General features: G+C 40.4%; 2 protein-coding genes and 1 long non-coding RNA gene across 5 annotated transcripts; 1 reads left to right on the plus strand and 2 right to left on the minus strand.

Annotated features, from left to right (window-relative positions):
• Window positions 1–1973: 1973 nt before the first annotated feature.
• Window positions 1974–7931, minus strand: LOC148911535 (uncharacterized). The gene is made up of 2 exons (XR_016119584.1): window positions 7290–7931; window positions 1974–2010 (listed from the first exon to the last, which is right to left on the minus strand). It is a non-coding gene; the product is annotated as an uncharacterized LOC148911535 (long non-coding RNA).
• Window positions 3616–7283, minus strand: LOC148911536 (uncharacterized). Of its 2 annotated transcripts, none has more exons than XM_089029074.1 (2): window positions 4801–7283; window positions 3616–3708 (listed from the first exon to the last, which is right to left on the minus strand). In XM_089029074.1, the coding sequence occupies exons 1-2, from the start codon at window positions 6642–6644 to the stop codon at window positions 3684–3686; spliced, it is 1869 nt and encodes a 622-aa protein (XP_088885200.1). In that variant the 5' UTR covers window positions 6645–7283; the 3' UTR covers window positions 3616–3683. The 2 variants fall into 2 exon arrangements, with proteins under 2 accessions (XP_088885200.1, XP_088885199.1); XM_089029073.1 differs by lacking the exon at window positions 3616–3708 and adding an exon at window positions 4470–4694.
• Window positions 7932–18863: 10932 nt separating the features above from the next.
• On the plus strand, window positions 18864–21521 carry LOC148911537 (uncharacterized). 2 transcript variants are annotated; one of them, XM_089029203.1, is made up of 2 exons: window positions 18864–19214; window positions 19306–21521. In XM_089029203.1, exons 1-2 carry the CDS (start codon window positions 18905–18907, stop codon window positions 19314–19316), a joined length of 321 nt encoding a protein of 106 aa, XP_088885329.1. In that variant the 5' UTR covers window positions 18864–18904; the 3' UTR covers window positions 19317–21521. The 2 variants fall into 2 exon arrangements, with proteins under 2 accessions (XP_088885329.1, XP_088885328.1); XM_089029202.1 differs by having other exon boundaries at window positions 18869–19214; window positions 19710–21521.
• The last annotated feature ends 295 nt before the right edge of the window (window positions 21522–21816 follow it).

The raw sequence follows: 21816 nt of genomic DNA on the forward strand, positions 1-21816 counted from the left end.
TCAGATTTGGATATAAGAGCAATTTTGCTGGGGATTAGGATTAGAAAGGTATGACTCCCCCCAAAACACATCACTTAATTCTCAGGCCGGTATACACTAGCTTAGCTGAAGCCCCAAATCAGAAAAAGAACGACTTTGGAGATCGGGGATACAGACTATGAGTTTGGTGGGTGTTTTTAGCTGAAACGTGAATGATGAAGAGTTTGAAAGGCAAATGTAATGTGGCGTATAGAGCATCCACAGCCATTGTTTGCAGGCACAGAGGCCAACGCTGGGGGGAGGGCCGATGGGGGAGGTGGGAAAACTACTAGAAGACGTATGTTAGATGGAAAATTTGACGTTGAACATGATCCGCATATCGAAAACGGTTCAGAAAATTCGCGTTTTCCAAACGAAATGACGTGCCAAGGGAATTGGCAACGTTCCTGTTGACTTCACATCACATTGGCTTACAAGAGCAAGTGCTGAAAGTAAGGCAAGGACTCCCAAGAAAATCCTTAATTTCTACCGGTACACGAGATGCAGCCCAAATCAGAAAGCAAACGATTGGAGATCGGGCTACAAGAATATGTAGTTTGCACGTCGGGCAAGCCACGTCCTCAAAAATGACCACGAGGGATGAAAGTGCAAGGGATAGGAGGAATTAGAGAGGAGAAAGGGCAAGCAGTTTACAAAGAAAACAAGAAAAAAGGCCGGACCGGTAGAGGGGCGGAAGGCCGGGTGGTACGCTGGAAGGACGACTACGGAGAGAGGTTGATCAGAGGCATGGGGGATAGGGGTGGTAAATGGCAAGGGATTAAGGAAACGGAGATTAGGAGGGGAAGCTATTGGAGTAGGGGAGATGAAAAGTGATGTGGAGAGGGTCAAAGTGGGGGGAAAGTGGGTGGAAAAATTTTGATGGTGGAATGGTTGATGGAGAGTCCTTTTTAGGAGAGGAGCGTGGATTTGCGTTGGCTTTGTTACGTTGTCAAGCAGCGATATCAGGAATGCAAGTCATCCGAGGTTGATGCTCGAATTAATGAAGATTTATTGTAATAAACGGTTAAGGAATTTAGTTTACATATTATATTGACGAGATAACATTAGACCTCCCATTTTGTGTGTTCTGGAACTCACTAACCAGAAACTATATATTTTTATGATTCGTACAATAATTAAGTGGACAGGCATGATGTCTTTACATACAAATATAATTTAAACACATTTGTAGTGTAGTACCATCCCTTTTTGTCACTTTTTGATAGCCCCATAGTGTTATATTTTACTTTCGTGATGATGATTATAAGTGTGTAATTTTATTTCTAATAAACGAACCCACACAGAAAAGCAATAAAAGCTTATCCATGCAGGATTAACACCAATATACGAGAGCAAAAATACATGTTACACCATTACGACTTCAAATTATATATCATTAATGTTAATAACTATAAGAGTTAATTATGGTTTATAATCCCAGGTAACATTTACGAAAATAAAGGTTTTGATATTTGATCCACGTGTATTTTAGTTGCCCATGTACTGATCTCCATACAATAACGACTGGCTCAATTACTAGATAGCGAGGTAGCTGTGGGTAAGCAAATTTACGACTGTTGTCTGGACGAGTTTCAATTAAGACGAGCCTACTATCTTGACTGAAATACACCGCAATATCCCAACGCAATAGTCAAGCCATGTCGTAGATCATCAGCAGGTCATGGAGCTTAAGGAAACCTGTCGTTACTCATCAAAAAAAAGAAAGGGCCATGTTATTAGTTTTACCACCCGGTATGCAGTTATTGCGGTCCCTTAGTGTAATTACCCGTATGAGAAATAGAAGGAGAGCCTTCTTGACAAGAAGTTGAAAGGTGCGAGCGAACTCGAAAACAAACACAGAGTTAAAGTGCTTGTAGGAAGATGGTAAGGATTTGCATTTGTATACTATCATAAACAAAGGCTGATGTCCATCCAGTTTCCACTTATGTGATGGAAACACACATGATTACCCTCAACATCCATGCCAACTTACTTGAAAAAAAGAAAATTTTAAATAATTGTTAAGCATAGCATATTACTGTTTACATTAGGTCTATCAGATCGATGATTAGGATTTAAAAGGTGATTTTTGCTGAATGAGGAAAACTGGATAAATACCCTCAAAGCAGAGGAGGAATCAAACAAACCCTTATTAAATAGCAAGGAGTAGATCCACGCTCCGAGAATCAATTTATTGCTTTATTCTATATCTAGTTTTGCCACAGGATTTTTATAAGTTTGGGCGCATCTCCCTCCCCCCACACTATTCTGGATCCACCTTTGGCTCTATTTATAAAAAAGGAAAATACTGCAAGGGAGATAATGGTTTTATATTCAAATAAAATCACATCAAAACAAAAACAAAGAAAAGAGTATATCTCAGGAATCTTGCTCTAGTAGTATAATTAAATAAGGGTTTAATTTTTAAGTATAAAGTATCTACAAAATCATTATAGCATAACTTTTGACGACGAGAAATGGCCCTTTCTCTATTTATATGAAGTGCGTTAACGAGATAGTATTACAAGATGTCTTGTCATACATTATATTTTGATTTACTTATGGGATTGAATAAAGGCGAAGGAAGAAAAACAACGAAAGATGAAGAAGCTGCGAAGAGGGGGAAGCAAAAGGGAAAGGAGGTCGGACAGTTTGGAAGGCGACACAGCGATGAGAAGAAAGAAAGAAGAAGAAAGGGAGACGAAAACACACGGGGGCGGGGGACAAAAAAGACGTATATTATATTTACAGTGATAAAAAATGCTATAAAAATATTTAAATCCAGGTAAAAAGAATTAGAGATACAAACACTAACAGTGGGCAGCACTTTGCGCATATTTAGTAGTAAATACTGCTAATGAAAAGGCGTGATCATTATTTAGCAGTATTAAGTTGTATTTAATAATGGTAAAAACTTATAGTTTTTACTCTATTACAAGACTGTCACATTTATTAAGCCAAAACTTAACTGATATTTTTACACTTACATAAGCATGCTGTGATAGAGTGCTTTAATCTGCTGTTGAATATGGTGATGTCACCTTAATTAAAGATAAGTAGAAACTACTATTTTAGCTGATGTCACCTAAAATTTGAAACTACGACTAAACTGCTACTTAGATCAGGGGGAGAAACAGTGATACAATACATACAAATGAATGTCTATTCACTCATTCTCTGGAAAACAACTTGCACTTTTACTATTTTAGGTGACGCCAACTAAATAGTTATCTAAGTTAGATACATTTATCAAACTATTCAACAGTTTGACTGAATGCACTCTAGAGTAATAAATAATAAGGAATTCTATACTTAAATACACATTTCTGTATTATATAATAAATAACTTGATTTTTGAAGTCTTACATACATATATTTATAGTTATAGTTACAGTGATAAAACATTTGCAAAAAATATTTACTTTGTAATCATTTTGATAAATATGCTGTACAAATCTTGTTATAATGGTTAATGTTTTGTTTTTTTTCTCTTAAGTTTCAATGAAATTAAAAAAATAAATCTAAATTTTATATCTTATAAGTGGAATATTCTTAAATTAAGGTTAATAAATGGAAGAGCCTTGGAGGCAGGTTACTGTAAATCTATGTGTTTGTTAGACTGAATTGTCACAAGAAAGCCTTTGGTACTTACACTGCTCATGTTGTTAGCATAAATCAACAACCGACCCCCTATCATAACGGAAAATCAGTTAATAAGTTGGAAATTGGTTATTAAAAATCATACTTTAAAAGTCATTGAACAAAAAATACTGAATTATTTTTTTACGCATATCATGAGGTCTGCACATGCCATAATTATAACCAAAGCATTAAGTCTGCCCCCTCCCAGCCTATCTGAATTAGGGGATATTCTATTACCGATCAAAAACTAAGTGACTGACTGCTGACTGACAGACTGACTACCTTCTCATTTACTATAAAACTGACATCAAATATTTTGTTTTCATGTTTAATACTTACATCATCCTGTTATGTGTGCTGACATCAAATATTTTGTTTTCATGTTTAATACTTACATCATCCTGTTATGTGTGCTAGTCTTTGAAACTCAGGACAACCTTCATACACTTATAATATTTATGAAAACACTGTGCTGCTCAAGTCATGTTGTTTATCAAAACAGATTTGTGCCAAAACATGGCACCATAAGTAAATAATATTCCATAGCAATCGACGTTATACACTTTAAAAGTAATTACAAGGTGTTTTGTTGGAATATGTAGTTCCAGAAATTATCCATACCCCCACAGAGGAATTAAGTATTTCCTCCGAGGGGGAAAGGAAAATTACAGAGTTTGTATGGAAGAATGGAATTAAGGGGTTGGGGGGTCTTTAAAAAATTCCCTCATTGGGGATTGGGGATGGATATTTTCTGGGAGTACACAATACTTCTTATACCCTAGCCCTGTGTTTTATTTTCTTTTGGACAACAAGTTTTTCCCTTGAGTTACACTGGCAACTACCTTCTCTCTGAGAGGATGTAGGCAGAATACACACTGTGATTCAGATGGTTCCTTGTGATATCCACAATAACAGTAATTGGGATCATGCAATGCTCTTTTTGGAATGTAACTCAGATTTCTTGATGAAAGCAAACCACCATTGTATCCCCTTTCGCGAAGCCACAGAAGAGATACATACTCATGTCTAAAGATCTGCTGCCACCGCAAATGATAGATTGTGTTTTTACTGTATCTAGCTATAGATTGATGCTTAGATTCCCTCCCTTCCATGGAATTGAGAGCTAAACCTAAGTCATACCTGTCTTTCATTTCCCTGACATGAACTGGAACAATGTTACCTAGATGCCAGACAGTGGGATGAAAAGTAAAGAAAAGCATGTTAATTCTAAAGAACTCTTTACATTTCTTTTCAAGTTCACTAACCTGTTCTTGTGAAATCTCTAAGCGATTAAACAAAGATACACAATCTCTCAGTATAAGACAGAAGTATGAAAGAATGTGTAGTTTACTTTCATTCTGGGTCCCTTTACCTGCAGAAGGCTCAATAGCCGCAATTAAATACATAAAACCATGCAAGAACCCCCTTGATTCCTTCCCTGTAAACCTGAAATCAATGCTCTTTCCATTACCATGGGTATCATTAAACCACTTTATAGCACTCTTTGCAAGCCTGGATAGATGACATTCTGTCTTTAAGGCCATGACATATTTTGAAAATGGAGAACTAGAATGAATCTGGAAAAAATTAGTAACTGATGATGGTATTGCAGACAATGATAAAGCCTCATTTAAAAGGTAGCGATGCGCAAGGGCACATGCATTGTTTTTTAAGTGCAGGGGTTCAATATGTACTCTGTCAACTAGTTCTCTAATTAACTTTGTTAAATTTGTCCTCTTAGTTGAGTCAGCTAGATTCTTCTTAGACATTTTTTTCTTTTCCTCATCTACTTTCTTTGATACTTTTAACCGGTCTGAATATTTCCAAGGCTTCCAATCATTTTCCTTTTGGCTTCCAAATGTTCCATCTATTTTAACACCATTGTCAAAGTTCACATCTGCAAAAGAAGAGAAAAATTTTGCACTGTTACTGAGCTCTCCTGCAAGGAAAGCAACCATTTTCATATCGTTTGGAAATTCCCCAAATCGAAATTTCACATCAACAGATTTACCATTGTGCGATAAAGTAAAAACATCATTTTCAATAGAATAAATTTGCTTAACAAGCATAGCAACATACCTTTGTACTGGAAGACAGGTTTCACTGCAATTTGCTCCAAACAAAAGATAGTTCTCGTTACAGCTTAATATTCCTCTCCCAATATTCAAAAAACTTATTAACCAGGAACAAGCTGTGTCGTACTTACCAAAGGGAGCTCCATCACCACCCAATGACACAATAAATGTATAAGGTTCATTGTTAAACCACACAAGATCATAGTCAGTATTACTGGATAAATAAAACTTACCTAACATTATTAAAGTATCTTTAAGATCACGATAGCAGCCACTTACCTTATCTTCCTCTCTCATCCCTTCACACAAAGTGTCACACACACTATACACAGTACCCATAGGGATTGACTTAACAAAGGTTATAAGTTTATGATATGGTACAAGCCTAGGATATGGTAAATGACCAACAGAAATACGCAAAGTCTTCTTAGTCTTTGGATCACGCTTATACGAGCTGTCTCTATAAACCTTACGATACTTTTTTTTACTCATTACACCCCCACTATAATAAACTGCAATGCTTCTTGTCATATTTTCTTTAGTTGCTTCATATCTTATTACTTCTGGCTTAAAAACCTTAGGCAACACTTCCTTCACTACCTTACTACTTTTAGATAAAACATCCACTAACACAGTTTTACAACATTTTGTGACCGCTGTGTCTATTAACCCAACCTCAGCTGGAACACTTGACTCTTGACTTGCTCCATTTATTTCTTTAGCTGCCTGAAACATCTCTCTTCTTCTCTTCGTTACAACTGACTTGCTTCCTTCTATCTTTCCATTTTCTTTCAAAGTTGTTGGTGTCTTCCTTCTATTTCTTACTGCTTGATCTGACAAAAAACTCCCTTCAATACTCAGCAACCTGTCTTTCTGTCTTCCACTCAACTCCTCCCCTATTTCAACCATTTCCTCTACTTCATCTACTTTCTTTCCTATCTACACCAAAATACAATAACATATAAGCTTATATGTAATAACTTTAGTAAGAATAATATAATATTCATGTTTGTCCTTTTTCAGATGTACACATCAATATTGTCAATTGAAAGCATAATTATTTTTTACGATTAAGCTTAAATGTGATAAATTTATAATAAATAAAATAATAATTTGATGCATGAAGTAGCAAAAACTGCTAGGTTTCAATGAGCTGATATATATAATAGTCTATGAATCTCATCTGCTCCAAAGGGTGGTAAAACACTGACAAATAATAAACCTGTCAACCACAAAGAATCCTATTGAAAGGATTGTGATTGATCAGCTGATGAACATGAAACAGCAAGGCAAAGCATCAAGTGACACCCAGCAATACTGTCTTCCTTCCTCTTACTGTACATAATCATTTGATATTCATTTCATTTTTAATAACAGTATGTATTAGAGTAAGTTTTAATTTAAGGTAAAAAATCATGTCTTCTATAATCTAGATGTACGTTCAAGCTTCAGCTAACGCGCGTACGTGAGTTAAAAGTTTAAATACCAGATTATCACTGAACGATGTAAACAAAAATGACTATAAGTTGACATATAAGTAGTGGTAAATCTTACCTTTTCTTCCAAATAACGAAGTCTATCGTATTTCTCCTTCAAAACCTTTTCCTTTGACCTTATATCCTCTTCCACATCTTCCAACTCCTTCGTTAGGTCTTCCATTCTTCGATTCCTCATGAAAAGTTTTTCTCGTAGTTCTTTTTGTTGTTTCATGAACTGTCCCACTCCAAATCGTGGCATCGTGGCATAAAATGTGTGCGAAAAACAATTTTTTTTGAAGAAATCAAAGACAAATTTCAAAAAACTAAAAAGAACACATCTTGGCTCAATCACAAAGGATTCTCATAACATAATTTTCAAAGCTTTACGTTTAGGTTCCTTAAAAATAAAACAAGGCTTAAAACACGTTATTTTCGATTTTCAAGACATTTTGTGATCATTAGCCTTAAAAACATGATTAAAAAAAATTTTTCAAGACCAAAACACGGCCATGTTTGGTATCAAAACAAGCCTTGAGCAAAGCTCCCTCATTTCCCGCCAACTTCGATACGATCAGAAATACACGATTGCTCTACGATCAAGCCGAAAAGATCACGAAGCCGTTAATCGAAATGTAGATTCCAGTCTCCGATAGTTGTCTCACGTCCAATATGGCGGACAGTGAAATTTATCGCGACATTTTCGAGGGCGCGCGTGCCCGACGTGTTGGTGGGTGCTAGCGTGAATGATGGAAGAGTTGAAAGGCACAATGTAATGTGGAGTATAGAGCATCCACAGCCATTGTTTGGGACACAGAGCCAACGCTGGGGGGAGGGCCCGGGGGAGGTGAAAACTACTAGAAAGACGTATTTTAGCTGGAAATTTGCCGTTGAACATGATTCCCCTATCGAAAACGGTCAAGAAAATTCGGTTTTCCAAACGAAATGACGTTGCCAAGGGAATTGGCAAAGTTCCTGTTGCCTTCACATACATTTGCTTATAAGAGCAATTTGCTGAATTAGCAAGGACTCCCCCAAGAAAATCCTTAATTTCTCAGCCGGTACACTAGCTGCAGCTCCCAAATCAAAAAAAGCAACGACTTTGGAGCTCGGGCTACAAGACTATGTAGTTTGGTGGGTGCTAGCGTGAATGATGGAAGAGTTGAAAGGCACAATGTAATGTGGAGTATAGAGCATCCACAGCCATTGTTTGGGACACAGAGCCAACGCTGGGGGGAGGGCCCGGGGGAGGTGAAAACTACTAGAAAGACGTATTTTAGCTGGAAATTTGCTGTTGAACATGATTCCCCTATCGAAAACGGTCAAGAAAATTCGGTTTTCCAAACGAAATGACGTTGCCAAGGGAATTGGCAAAGTTCCTGTTGCCTTCACATACATTTGCTTATAAGAGCAATTTGCTAAATTAGCAAGGACTCCCCCAAGAAAATCCTTAATTTCTCAGCCGGTACACTAGCTGCAGCCCCCAAATCAGAAAAAGCAACGACTTTGGAGCTCGGGCTACAAGACTATGTAGTTTGGTGGGTGCTAGCGTGAATGATGGAAGAGTTGAAAGGCACAATGTAATGTGGAGTATAGAGCATCCACAGCCATTGTTTGGGACACAGAGCCAACGCTGGGGGGAGGGCCCGGGGGAGGTGAAAACTACTAGAAAGACGTATTTTAGCTGGAAATTTGCCTGTTGAACATGATTCCCCTATCGAAAACGGTCAAGAAAATTCGGTTTTCCAAACGAAATGACGTTGCCAAGGGAATTGGCAAAGTTCCTGTTGCCTTCACATACATTTGCTTATAAGAGCAATTTGCTAAATTAGCAAGGACTCCCCCAAGAAAATCCTTAATTTCTCAGCCGGTACACTAGCTGCAGCCCCCAAATCAGAAAAAGCAACGACTTTGGAGCTCGGGCTACAAGACTATGTAGTTTGGTGGGTGCTAGCGTGAATGATGGAAGAGTTGAAAGGCACAATGTAATGTGGAGTATAGAGCATCCACAGCCATTGTTTGGGACACAGAGCCAACGCTGGGGGGAGGGCCCGGGGGAGGTGAAAACTACTAGAAAGACGTATTTTAGCTGGAAATTTGCTGTTGAACATGATTCCCCTATCGAAAACGGTCAAGAAAATTCGGTTTTCCAAACGAAATGACGTTGCCAAGGGAATTGGCAAAGTTCCTGTTGCCTTCACATACATTTGCTTATAAGAGCAATTTGCTAAATTAGCAAGGACTCCCCCAAGAAAATCCTTAATTTCTCAGCCGGTACACTAGCTGCAGCCCCCAAATCAGAAAAAGCAACGACTTTGGAGCTCGGGCTACAAGACTATGTAGTTTGGTGGGTGCTAGCGTGAATGATGGAAGAGTTGAAAGGCACAATGTAATGTGGAGTATAGAGCATCCACAGCCATTGTTTGGGACACAGAGCCAACGCTGGGGGGAGGGCCCGGGGGAGGTGAAAACTACTAGAAAGACGTATTTTAGCTGGAAATTTGCTGTTGAACATGATTCCCCTATCGAAAACGGTCAAGAAAATTCGGTTTTCCAAACGAAATGACGTTGCCAAGGGAATTGGCAAAGTTCCTGTTGCCTTCACATACATTTGCTTATAAGAGCAATTTGCTGAATTAGCAAGGACTCCCCCAAGAAAATCCTTAATTTCTCAGCCGGTACACTAGCTGCAGCCCCCAAATCAGAAAAAGCAACGACTTTGGAGCTCGGGCTACAAGACTATGTAGTTTGGTGGGTGCTAGCGTGAATGATGGAAGAGTTGAAAGGCACAATGTAATGTGGAGTATAGAGCATCCACAGCCATTGTTTGGGACACAGAGCCAACGCTGGGGGGAGGGCCCGGGGGAGGTGAAAACTACTAGAAAGACGTATTTTAGCTGGAAATTTGCCTGTTGAACATGATTCCCCTATCGAAAACGGTCAAGAAAATTCGGTTTTCCAAACGAAATGACGTTGCCAAGGGAATTGGCAAAGTTCCTGTTGCCTTCACATACATTTGCTTATAAGAGCAATTTGCTGAATTAGCAAGGACTCCCCCAAGAAAATCCTTAATTTCTCAGCCGGTACACTAGCTGCAGCCCCCAAATCAGAAAAAGCAACGACTTTGGAGCTCGGGCTACAAGACTATGTAGTTTGGTGGGTGCTAGCGTGAATGATGGAAGAGTTGAAAGGCACAATGTAATGTGGAGTATAGAGCATCCACAGCCATTGTTTGGGACACAGAGCCAACGCTGGGGGGAGGGCCCGGGGGAGGTGAAAACTACTAGAAAGACGTATTTTAGCTGGAAATTTGCCTGTTGAACATGATTCCCCTATCGAAAACGGTCAAGAAAATTCGGTTTTCCAAACGAAATGACGTTGCCAAGGGAATTGGCAAAGTTCCTGTTGCCTTCACATACATTTGCTTATAAGAGCAATTTGCTGAATTAGCAAGGACTCCCCCAAGAAAATCCTTAATTTCTCAGCCGGTACACTAGCTGCAGCCCCCAAATCAGAAAAAAGCAACGACTTTGGAGCTCGGGCTACAAGACTATGTAGTTTGGTGGGTGCTAGCGTGAATGATGGAAGAGTTGAAAGGCACAATGTAATGTGGAGTATAGAGCATCCACAGCCATTGTTTGGGACACAGAGCCAACGCTGGGGGGAGGGCCCGGGGGAGGTGAAAACTACTAGAAAGACGTATTTTAGCTGGAAATTTGCTGTTGAACATGATTCCCCTATCGAAAACGGTCAAGAAAATTCGGTTTTCCAAACGAAATGACGTTGCCAAGGGAATTGGCAAAGTTCCTGTTGCCTTCACATACATTTGCTTATAAGAGCAATTTGCTGAATTAGCAAGGACTCCCCCAAGAAAATCCTTAATTTCTCAGCCGGTACACTAGCTGCAGCCCCCAAATCAGAAAAAGCAACGACTTTGGAGCTCGGGCTACAAGACTATGTAGTTTGGTGGGTGCTAGCGTGAATGATGGAAGAGTTGAAAGGCACAATGTAATGTGGAGTATAGAGCATCCACAGCCATTGTTTGGGACACAGAGCCAACGCTGGGGGGAGGGCCCGGGGGAGGTGAAAACTACTAGAAAGACGTATTTTAGCTGGAAATTTGCTGTTGAACATGATTCCCCTATCGAAAACGGTCAAGAAAATTCGGTTTTCCAAACGAAATGACGTTGCCAAGGGAATTGGCAAAGTTCCTGTTGCCTTCACATACATTTGCTTATAAGAGCAATTTGCTAAATTAGCAAGGACTCCCCCAAGAAAATCCTTAATTTCTCAGCCGGTACACTAGCTGCAGCCCCCAAATCAGAAAAAGCAACGACTTTGGAGCTCGGGCTACAAGACTATGTAGTTTGGTGGGTGCTAGCGTGAATGATGGAAGAGTTGAAAGGCACAATGTAATGTGGAGTATAGAGCATCCACAGCCATTGTTTGGGACACAGAGCCAACGCTGGGGGGAGGGCCCGGGGGAGGTGAAAACTACTAGAAAGACGTATTTTAGCTGGAAATTTGCCGTTGAACATGATTCCCCTATCGAAAACGGTCAAGAAAATTCGGTTTTCCAAACGAAATGACGTTGCCAAGGGAATTGGCAAAGTTCCTGTTGCCTTCACATACATTTGCTTATAAGAGCAATTTGCTGAATTAGCAAGGACTCCCCCAAGAAAATCCTTAATTTCTCAGCCGGTACACTAGCTGCAGCCCCCAAATCAGAAAAAGCAACGACTTTGGAGCTCGGGCTACAAGACTATGTAGTTTGGTGGGTGCTAGCGTGAATGATGGAAGAGTTGAAAGGCACAATGTAATGTGGAGTATAGAGCATCCACAGCCATTGTTTGGGACACAGAGCCAACGCTGGGGGGAGGGCCCGGGGGAGGTGAAAACTACTAGAAAGACGTATTTTAGCTGGAAATTTGCTGTTGAACATGATTCCCCTATCGAAAACGGTCAAGAAAATTCGGTTTTCCAAACGAAATGACGTTGCCAAGGGAATTGGCAAAGTTCCTGTTGCCTTCACATACATTTGCTTATAAGAGCAATTTGCTAAATTAGCAAGGACTCCCCCAAGAAAATCCTTAATTTCTCAGCCGGTACACTAGCTGCAGCCCCCAAATCAGAAAAAGCAACGACTTTGGAGCTCGGGCTACAAGACTATGTAGTTTGGTGGGTGCTAGCGTGAATGATGGAAGAGTTGAAAGGCACAATGTAATGTGGAGTATAGAGCATCCACAGCCATTGTTTGGGACACAGAGCCAACGCTGGGGGGAGGGCCCGGGGGAGGTGAAAACTACTAGAAAGACGTATTTTAGCTGGAAATTTGCCTGTTGAACATGATTCCCCTATCGAAAACGGTCAAGAAAATTCGGTTTTCCAAACGAAATGACGTTGCCAAGGGAATTGGCAAAGTTCCTGTTGCCTTCACATACATTTGCTTATAAGAGCAATTTGCTGAATTAGCAAGGACTCCCCCAAGAAAATCCTTAATTTCTCAGCCGGTACACTAGCTGCAGCCCCCAAATCAGAAAAAGCAACGACTTTGGAGCTCGGGCTACAAGACTATGTAGTTTGGTGGGTGCTAGCGTGAATGATGGAAGAGTTGAAAGGCACAATGTAATGTGGAGTATAGAGCATCCACAGCCATTGTTTGGGACACAGAGCCAACGCTGGGGGGAGGGCCCGGGGGAGGTGAAAACTACTAGAAAGACGTATTTTAGCTGGAAATTTGCCTGTTGAACATGATTCCCCTATCGAAAACGGTCAAGAAAATTCGGTTTTCCAAACGAAATGACGTTGCCAAGGGAATTGGCAAAGTTCCTGTTGCCTTCACATACATTTGCTTATAAGAGCAATTTGCTGAATTAGCAAGGACTCCCCCAAGAAAATCCTTAATTTCTCAGCCGGTACACTAGCTGCAGCCCCCAAATCAGAAAAAGCAACGACTTTGGAGCTCGGGCTACAAGACTATGTAGTTTGGTGGGTGCTAGCGTGAATGATGGAAGAGTTGAAAGGCACAATGTAATGTGGAGTATAGAGCATCCACAGCCATTGTTTGGGACACAGAGCCAACGCTGGGGGGAGGGCCCGGGGGAGGTGAAAACTACTAGAAAGACGTATTTTAGCTGGAAATTTGCTGTTGAACATGATTCCCCTATCGAAAACGGTCAAGAAAATTCGGTTTTCCAAACGAAATGACGTTGCCAAGGGAATTGGCAAAGTTCCTGTTGCCTTCACATACATTTGCTTATAAGAGCAATTTGCTAAATTAGCAAGGACTCCCCCAAGAAAATCCTTAATTTCTCAGCCGGTACACTAGCTGCAGCCCCCAAATCAGAAAAAGCAACGACTTTGGAGCTCGGGCTACAAGACTATGTAGTTTGGTGGGTGCTAGCGTGAATGATGGAAGAGTTGAAAGGCACAATGTAATGTGGAGTATAGAGCATCCACAGCCATTGTTTGGGACACAGAGCCAACGCTGGGGGGAGGGCCCGGGGGAGGTGAAAACTACTAGAAAGACGTATTTTAGCTGGAAATTTGCCTGTTGAACATGATTCCCCTATCGAAAACGGTCAAGAAAATTCGGTTTTCCAAACGAAATGACGTTGCCAAGGGAATTGGCAAAGTTCCTGTTGCCTTCACATACATTTGCTTATAAGAGCAATTTGCTGAATTAGCAAGGACTCCCCCAAGAAAATCCTTAATTTCTCAGCCGGTACACTAGCTGCAGCCCCCAAATCAGAAAAAGCAACGACTTTGGAGCTCGGGCTACAAGACTATGTAGTTTGGTGGGTGCTAGCGTGAATGATGGAAGAGTTGAAAGGCACAATGTAATGTGGAGTATAGAGCATCCACAGCCATTGTTTGGGACACAGAGCCAACGCTGGGGGGAGGGCCCGGGGGAGGTGAAAACTACTAGAAAGACGTATTTTAGCTGGAAATTTGCCTGTTGAACATGATTCCCCTATCGAAAACGGTCAAGAAAATTCGGTTTTCCAAACGAAATGACGTTGCCAAGGGAATTGGCAAAGTTCCTGTTGCCTTCACATACATTTGCTTATAAGAGCAATTTGCTGAATTAGCAAGGACTCCCCCAAGAAAATCCTTAATTTCTCAGCCGGTACACTAGCTGCAGCCCCCAAATCAGAAAAAGCAACGACTTTGGAGCTCGGGCTACAAGACTATGTAGTTTGGTGGGTGCTAGCGTGAATGATGGAAGAGTTGAAAGGCACAATGTAATGTGGAGTATAGAGCATCCACAGCCATTGTTTGGGACACAGAGCCAACGCTGGGGGGAGGGCCCGGGGGAGGTGAAAACTACTAGAAAGACGTATTTTAGCTGGAAATTTGCTGTTGAACATGATTCCCCTATCGAAAACGGTCAAGAAAATTCGGTTTTCCAAACGAAATGACGTTGCCAAGGGAATTGGCAAAGTTCCTGTTGCCTTCACATACATTTGCTTATAAGAGCAATTTGCTGAATTAGCAAGGACTCCCCCAAGAAAATCCTTAATTTCTCAGCCGGTACACTAGCTGCAGCCCCCAAATCAGAAAAAAGCAACGACTTTGGAGCTCGGGCTACAAGACTATGTAGTTTGGTGGGTGCTAGCGTGAATGATGGAAGAGTTGAAAGGCACAATGTAATGTGGAGTATAGAGCATCCACAGCCATTGTTTGGGACACAGAGCCAACGCTGGGGGGAGGGCCCGGGGGAGGTGAAAACTACTAGAAAGACGTATTTTAGCTGGAAATTTGCTGTTGAACATGATTCCCCTATCGAAAACGGTCAAGAAAATTCGGTTTTCCAAACGAAATGACGTTGCCAAGGGAATTGGCAAAGTTCCTGTTGCCTTCACATACATTTGCTTATAAGAGCAATTTGCTAAATTAGCAAGGACTCCCCCAAGAAAATCCTTAATTTCTCAGCCGGTACACTAGCTGCAGCCCCCAAATCAGAAAAAGCAACGACTTTGGAGCTCGGGCTACAAGACTATGTAGTTTGGTGGGTGCTAGCGTGAATGATGGAAGAGTTGAAAGGCACAATGTAATGTGGAGTATAGAGCATCCACAGCCATTGTTTGGGACACAGAGCCAACGCTGGGGGGAGGGCCCGGGGGAGGTGAAAACTACTAGAAAGACGTATTTTAGCTGGAAATTTGCTGTTGAACATGATTCCCCTATCGAAAACGGTCAAGAAAATTCGGTTTTCCAAACGAAATGACGTTGCCAAGGGAATTGGCAAAGTTCCTGTTGCCTTCACATACATTTGCTTATAAGAGCAATTTGCTAAATTAGCAAGGACTCCCCCAAGAAAATCCTTAATTTCTCAGCCGGTACACTAGCTGCAGCCCCCAAATCAGAAAAAGCAACGACTTTGGAGCTCGGGCTACAAGACTATGTAGTTTGGTGGGTGCTAGCGTGAATGATGGAAGAGTTGAAAGGCACAATGTAATGTGGAGTATAGAGCATCCACAGCCATTGTTTGGGACACAGAGCCAACGCTGGGGGGAGGGCCCGGGGGAGGTGAAAACTACTAGAAAGACGTATTTTAGCTGGAAATTTGCCGTTGAACATGATTCCCCTATCGAAAACGGTCAAGAAAATTCGGTTTTCCAAACGAAATGACGTTGCCAAGGGAATTGGCAAAGTTCCTGTTGCCTTCACATACATTTGCTTATAAGAGCAATTTGCTGAATTAGCAAGGACTCCCCCAAGAAAATCCTTAATTTCTCAGCCGGTACACTAGCTGCAGCCCCCAAATCAGAAAAAGCAACGACTTTGGAGCTCGGGCTACAAGACTATGTAGTTTGGTGGGTGCTAGCGTGAATGATGGAAGAGTTGAAAGGCACAATGTAATGTGGAGTATAGAGCATCCACAGCCATTGTTTGGGACACAGAGCCAACGCTGGGGGGAGGGCCCGGGGGAGGTGAAAACTACTAGAAAGACGTATTTTAGCTGGAAATTTGCCGTTGAACATGATTCCCCTATCGAAAACGGTCAAGAAAATTCGGTTTTCCAAACGAAATGACGTTGCCAAGGGAATTGGCAAAGTTCCTGTTGCCTTCACATACATTTGCTTATAAGAGCAATTTGCTGAATTAGCAAGGACTCCCCCAAGAAAATCCTTAATTTCTCAGCCGGTACACTAGCTGCAGCCCCCAAATCAGAAAAAGCAACGACTTTGGAGCTCGGGCTACAAGACTATGTAGTTTGGTGGGTGCTAGCGTGAATGATGGAAGAGTTGAAAGGCACAATGTAATGTGGAGTATAGAGCATCCACAGCCATTGTTTGGGACACAGAGCCAACGCTGGGGGGAGGGCCCGGGGGAGGTGAAAACTACTAGAAAGACGTATTTTAGCTGGAAATTTGCCGTTGAACATGATTCCCCTATCGAAAACGGTCAAGAAAATTCGGTTTTCCAAACGAAATGACGTTGCCAAGGGAATTGGCAAAGTTCCTGTTGCCTTCACATACATTTGCTTATAAGAGCAATTTGCTGAATTAGCAAGGACTCCCCCAAGAAAATCCTTAATTTCTCAGCCGGTACACTAGCTGCAGCCCCCAAATCAGAAAAAGCAACGACTTTGGAGCTCGGGCTACAAGACTATGTAGTTTGGTGGGTGCTAGCGTGAATGATGGAAGAGTTGAAAGGCACAATGTAATGTGGAGTATAGAGCATCCACAGCCATTGTTTGGGACACAGAGCCAACGCTGGGGGGAGGGCCCGGGGGAGGTGAAAACTACTAGAAAGACGTATTTTAGCTGGAAATTTGCCGTTGAACATGATTCCCCTATCGAAAACGGTCAAGAAAATTCGGTTTTCCAAACGAAATGACGTTGCCAAGGGAATTGGCAAAGTTCCTGTTGCCTTCACATACATTTGCTTATAAGAGCAATTTGCTGAATTAGCAAGGACTCCCCCAAGAAAATCCTTAATTTCTCAGCCGGTACACTAGCTGCAGCCCCCAAATCAAAAAAGCAACGACTTTGGAGCTCGGGCTACAAGACTATGTAGTTTGGTGGGTGCTAGCGTGAATGATGGAAGAGTTGAAAGGCACAATGTAATGTGGAGTATAGAGCATCCACAGCCATTGTTTGGGACACAGAGCCAACGCTGGGGGGAGGGCCCGGGGGAGGTGAAAACTACTAGAAAGACGTATTTTAGCTGGAAATTTGCTGTTGAACATGATTCCCCTATCGAAAACGGTCAAGAAAATTCGGTTTTCCAAACGAAATGACGTTGCCAAGGGAATTGGCAAAGTTCCTGTTGCCTTCACATACATTTGCTTATAAGAGCAATTTGCTAAATTAGCAAGGACTCCCCCAAGAAAATCCTTAATTTCTCAGCCGGTACACTAGCTGCAGCCCCCAAATCAGAAAAAGCAACGACTTTGGAGCTCGGGCTACAAGACTATGTAGTTTGGTGGGTGCTAGCGTGAATGATGGAAGAGTTGAAAGGCACAATGTAATGTGGAGTATAGAGCATCCACAGCCATTGTTTGGGACACAGAGCCAACGCTGGGGGGAGGGCCCGGGGGAGGTGAAAACTACTAGAAAGACGTATTTTAGCTGGAAATTTGCTGTTGAACATGATTCCCCTATCGAAAACGGTCAAGAAAATTCGGTTTTCCAAACGAAATGACGTTGCCAAGGGAATTGGCAAAGTTCCTGTTGCCTTCACATACATTTGCTTATAAGAGCAATTTGCTAAATTAGCAAGGACTCCCCCAAGAAAATCCTTAATTTCTCAGCCGGTACACTAGCTGCAGCCCCCAAATCAGAAAAAGCAACGACTTTGGAGCTCGGGCTACAAGACTATGTAGTTTGGTGGGTGCTAGCGTGAATGATGGAAGAGTTGAAAGGCACAATGTAATGTGGAGTATAGAGCATCCACAGCCATTGTTTGGGACACAGAGCCAACGCTGGGGGGAGGGCCCGGGGGAGGTGAAAACTACTAGAAAGACGTATTTTAGCTGGAAATTTGCCGTTGAACATGATTCCCCTATCGAAAACGGTCAAGAAAATTCGGTTTTCCAAACGAAATGACGTTGCCAAGGGAATTGGCAAAGTTCCTGTTGCCTTCACATACATTTGCTTATAAGAGCAATTTGCTGAATTAGCAAGGACTCCCCCAAGAAAATCCTTAATTTCTCAGCCGGTACACTAGCTGCAGCCCCCAAATCAGAAAAAGCAACGACTTTGGAGCTCGGGCTACAAGACTATGTAGTTTGGTGGGTGCTAGCGTGAATGATGGAAGAGTTGAAAGGCACAATGTAATGTGGAGTATAGAGCATCCACAGCCATTGTTTGGGACACAGAGCCAACGCTGGGGGGAGGGCCCGGGGGAGGTGAAAACTACTAGAAAGACGTATTTTAGCTGGAAATTTGCCGTTGAACATGATTCCCCTATCGAAAACGGTCAAGAAAATTCGGTTTTCCAAACGAAATGACGTTGCCAAGGGAATTGGCAAAGTTCCTGTTGCCTTCACATACATTTGCTTATAAGAGCAATTTGCTGAATTAGCAAGGACTCCCCCAAGAAAATCCTTAATTTCTCAGCCGGTACACTAGCTGCAGCCCCCAAATCAGAAAAAGCAACGACTTTGGAGCTCGGGCTACAAGACTATGTAGTTTGCACGTCGGGCACGCACGTCCTCAAAAATGCCGACTTTCGCCATTCATAATGTACAGCGGTATAACGTACGAAAGAAAATACAAAATGGCGGCTTGTTTGACGGTTGAGGAAGTCTTGGAGGAAGTTTGGAGGGATTCTGGTGATGATAATGACGTCGATAGGTTGGAAGATGATCTGGGAGAGGAAGAGGATGTGGAGAAGTCAAAGTTGTTGAAGTGGGTGGAAAATTTTGATGGTGGGAATGTGTTTGATGGAGAGTTTTTTAGGAGAGGAGCGGTGGATTTGCTGTTGCCTTTGTTACGTTTGTCAAGCAGGATATCAGAATGCAATTCATCCGAGGTTGATGCTCGAATTAATGGTAAGATTTATTGTCATAAACGGTTAAGGAATTTAGTTTACTATATTATATTGACGAGATTAACATTAGACCTCCATTTTGTTTGTTCTAGGAACTCACTAACCCAGAAACTATATATTTTTATCGATTCTTTACAAATAATTAAGTGGACAGGCATGATCTTTACATACAAATATAATTTTATAACACATTTGTAGTTGTAGTACCATCCCTTTTTTGTCACTTTTGATATCCCATAGGTTATATTTTACTTTCTGTGATGATGATTATACGTGTGTAATTTTATTTCTAATAAACGCAATAAAAGCAATAAAAGCTTATCCATGCATGGATTAACACCAATATACGAGAAGCAAAAATACATGTTACACTCATTACGACTTCAAATTATATATCATTAATGTAATAACTTATAAGAGTTAATTATTGTTTATACTCCCAGTTAACATTTACGAAAATAAAGGTTGTTGATATTTGATCCACTGTGTATTTTAGTTGCCCATGTACTGATCTCCCATACAATAACGACTGGCTCAATACTAGATAGCGAGGCTAGGCTGTGGTTAAGGCAAATTTATCGACGGTTGTCTGGACGAGTTTCAATAAGACGGCCCTACTATGCTGAAATACACCGCAATATCCCATACGCAATAGTACAAGCCATGTCGTTAGTCATCCAGCAGTGTCCTGATGAGCTTAAGGAACCTGTCTGTTACTCATCAAAAAACAAGAAAGGCCATGTTATTAGTTTTACCACCCGGGATGCAGTTATTTGGTTCCTTAGTGTAATTACCAGTATGAGTAAAATAGAAGTGAGAGCCTTCTTGACCAAGAAGTTGAAAGGTGCGAGGAGAAACAAACACAGAGTTAAAGTGCTTGTAGAAGATGGTAAGGATTTTGCCTTTGTATACTATCATAACAAAGGGCTGATGTCCATCCAGTTTCACTATGGTGAATGGAACACACATGATTACCCTCAACATCCATGCCAACTTACTTGAAAAAAGAAAATAAATATTGTTAAGCATAGGCATATTACTGTTTACATGTAGGTCTATTCTAGATCGAATTAGGATTTAAAAGGTGATTTTTGCTGAATGAGGAAAACTGGATAAATACCCTCAAAGCAGAGGAGGAAATCAACAAACCTTACTTAAATAGCCAGGAGTAGATCCACGCCTCCCTGAGAATCAATTTATTGCTTTATTCTATTATCTAGTTTTGCCACAGGATTTTTTTATATGTTTGGGCGCTCTCCCTCCCCCCACAATATTCCTGGATCCACCTTTGGCTATTTATAAAAAAAGGAAATACTGCAAGGGAGATAATGGTTTTATATTTCAAATAAAATCACTATCAAAACAAAAACAAAAGAAAAGATGTAATACTCTAAGTTGTCAGTAGTATTTAAATAGTGTTTTAATTTTAAGTAAAAGTACCACAAAATCATCAAGCATAACTTTTGAATGAAGAAAGGCATCTATTATATGAAGGCGAAAAGAAGTATTACAAGACTGTCTTTCATACATATATTTATATTTACAGTGATAAAAATGCTAATTAATCAACACAAAAAGAAATATTAGACTCTCAATATTGTGAAGCAAAATTGAACTGATTTTTACATTAAGTCAGACACATGCTGATATAATAATAAATAATAAGAAATTCTATACTTAAACACACTTTTCTGTATACAAAAAAACTTATATTTATATTTACAGTGATAAAAATGCTATAAAAATATTTAAAATCCAGGTAAAAAGAATTAGAGTACAAACACTAAAAGTGTGCAACACTTTGCACTATTTAGTAGTAAATACTGCTAATTAAAAGGGTTAGCATTATTTAGCAGTATTAAGTGGTATTTAATAATGGTACACACTTATAGTTTTGTACTCTATTACAAGACTGTCACTATTATTAAGCAAAACTTAACTGATTTTTACATTAAGCCAGAAGCATGCTGTGATAGAGTGCTTTTAGTCTCGCTGTTGAATAGGTGATGTCACCTTAATTAAATAAGTAAACTACTATTTTAGCTGATGTCACCTAAATTTGAAACTACGACTAAACTGCTACTTAGATCAGGGGGAGAAACAGTGATACAATACATACAAATGAATGTCTATTCACTCATTCTCTGGAAAACAACTTGCACTTTTACTATTTTAGGTGACGCCAACTAAATAGTTATCTAAGTTAGATACATTTATCAAACTATTCAACAGTTTGACTGAATGCACTCTAGAGTAATAAATAATAAGGAATTCTATACTTAAATACACATTTCTGTATTATATAATAAATAACTTGATTTTGAAGTCTTACATACATATATTTATAGTTATAGTTACAGTGATAAAACATTTGCAAAAAATATTTACTTTGTAATCATTTTGATAAATATGCTGTACAAATCTTGTTATAATGGTTAATGTTTTGTTTTTTTTCTCTTAAGTTTCAATGAAATTAAAAAAATAAATCTAAATTTATATCTTATAAGTGGAATATTCTTAAATTAAGGTTAATAAATGGAAGAGCCTTGGAGGCAGTTACTGTAAATCTATGTGTTTGTTAGACTGAATTGTCACAAGAAAGC

This window comes from Actinia tenebrosa, unplaced genomic scaffold (assembly GCF_029948245.1).
Source record: "Actinia tenebrosa isolate PJP-AT-01 unplaced genomic scaffold, QUT_ActTen_1.0 PGA_scaffold13__45_contigs__length_12533684, whole genome shotgun sequence".
Lineage (NCBI taxonomy): Eukaryota > Metazoa > Cnidaria > Anthozoa > Actiniaria > Actiniidae > Actinia > Actinia tenebrosa.